This window comes from Penaeus monodon, chromosome 34, assembly GCF_015228065.2.
Source record: "Penaeus monodon isolate SGIC_2016 chromosome 34, NSTDA_Pmon_1, whole genome shotgun sequence".
In the NCBI taxonomy this organism is placed as follows: Eukaryota; Metazoa; Arthropoda; class Malacostraca; order Decapoda; family Penaeidae; genus Penaeus; species Penaeus monodon.
The window spans coordinates 26,436,542-26,437,962 of NC_051419.1; the positions used below are offsets into that span (position 1 = coordinate 26,436,542).

The 1,421-nt window shown below is 38.4% G+C and overlaps 1 protein-coding gene across 1 annotated transcript in view; it reads left to right on the forward strand.

Annotated features, from left to right (window-relative positions):
- Positions 1-555: 555 nt before the first annotated feature.
- The window catches only part of LOC119594667 (dolichyl-diphosphooligosaccharide--protein glycosyltransferase subunit 2-like), a 10,535-nt gene continuing 9,669 nt past the window's right edge, over positions 556-1,421 (forward strand). The window contains exon 1 of the mRNA XM_037943723.1: positions 556-630. Coding sequence (XP_037799651.1) covers positions 621-630 — 10 coding nt within the window. The 5' untranslated portion in view covers positions 556-620. The remainder of the gene's footprint in view (positions 631-1,421) is intronic.

Below are 1,421 nucleotides of genomic sequence, written 5' to 3' on the forward strand. Positions count from 1 at the left end.
TGACACATGATTTAGGCATAAATGAATTCGTAAATAAAAATATATATATTTTGACAGATACGTTGGCAGAAAGTCGGATATATAAAAAAACAAGTAGATAAGCATCAATACACTCAGACAGATATAACAAAAGTATATTCATTATATACATATACTTTAGATATCGTACAAGTATATCTGCAGATTATAGGCCTAGTGAAAAGATAATGGAAACGCTACACGTGTCCAGCCATGGGTCTCGGATCCCACTGAATTCATGAACTATTTTTAATGTCATCCTCATTATTACGGTGTTTTCAGGTTTTTTGGATTAGATAGTTTGAATGAATAATTATTTTGCATATACTGCAAGTAATTATGTGTGCATTATTGATGATGCAGGCATACTAAATGAAAATGACATTTGAAGCGTATGTAAACCTTTTCTGATAAAAGGGATTTTTTCCTTGTATATTAACATGTATGCTTCTCAAAAAATGGAATTATTTTTTCCCTAACGAACAGTCATCTTCAGATTTATATAAAGTACAAAAGACATTAGCCGAGCAGAGCACAGCCTTTACATACAAGGTCTCTGTCCAGTACGTCTGTTGACACTTCCATCGACAGGCAACAGAAGCATGAGACGAGGTAATATATTCCCGTATTTTTCACGTCTTGCTGTTATATCACCCCTTGTATATCGGTGACAGAGCAGGAAAGTTGCGTATACACAAGCTGAGATATATTCGACGTACATTCTCAAGCGAAATACGTCAAAAACACCGGTTTATTGGAAGTCTCCGGGTTTTGTTTATGCGGACGCCGGCGAGCTCGGCCTCTGATTGGTCGAGAGGGACACGCAACGGCGCTCTGATTGGCTGCCGGTTAACATGGCCGATCTCGCGCACACCTTGCAAACCTTTTTACCCGAATTTTATGCCTTCGCGACCTTATTCGAGGCGTTTGGAACTGTCCGAGGCCTTTAAATCCTCTAGAGAATAATGTACGAGGGTGGGGATATCCAGGGAGAAAAGGGGATTTTGTTTGACGTGTCGGCTGCGGAATCCGGTCTTTTTTTCTTATTATCGGAGGAGGTTGTGATGCTTGTCAGATACTTTCGATGTGAATTTCATGTTAAGTTGATCTGGTCTGCTCAGCCTGATAAGCATTTATTGTTGATGATGATGAATGAATATCAGGGACTTGAGAGAAAAACGCCTTTTGATGCACAACCTCTATATTTGCAGCAGCAGTAATTTGTTCAGTTTAGATGATGAAAAGGTAAATATTTTTTAGGCTAATCTGTAGTGGCCTTCAAATTAAACTATTTTTCATGTACTACTGATTATATTCAAATTCAATGACTGAAGGCCTAGGGTCTTGTATGTTGTGGAAGCTTGCACTGGTTCATCATTTTGACGGTAAATTGTGAAAAAGCT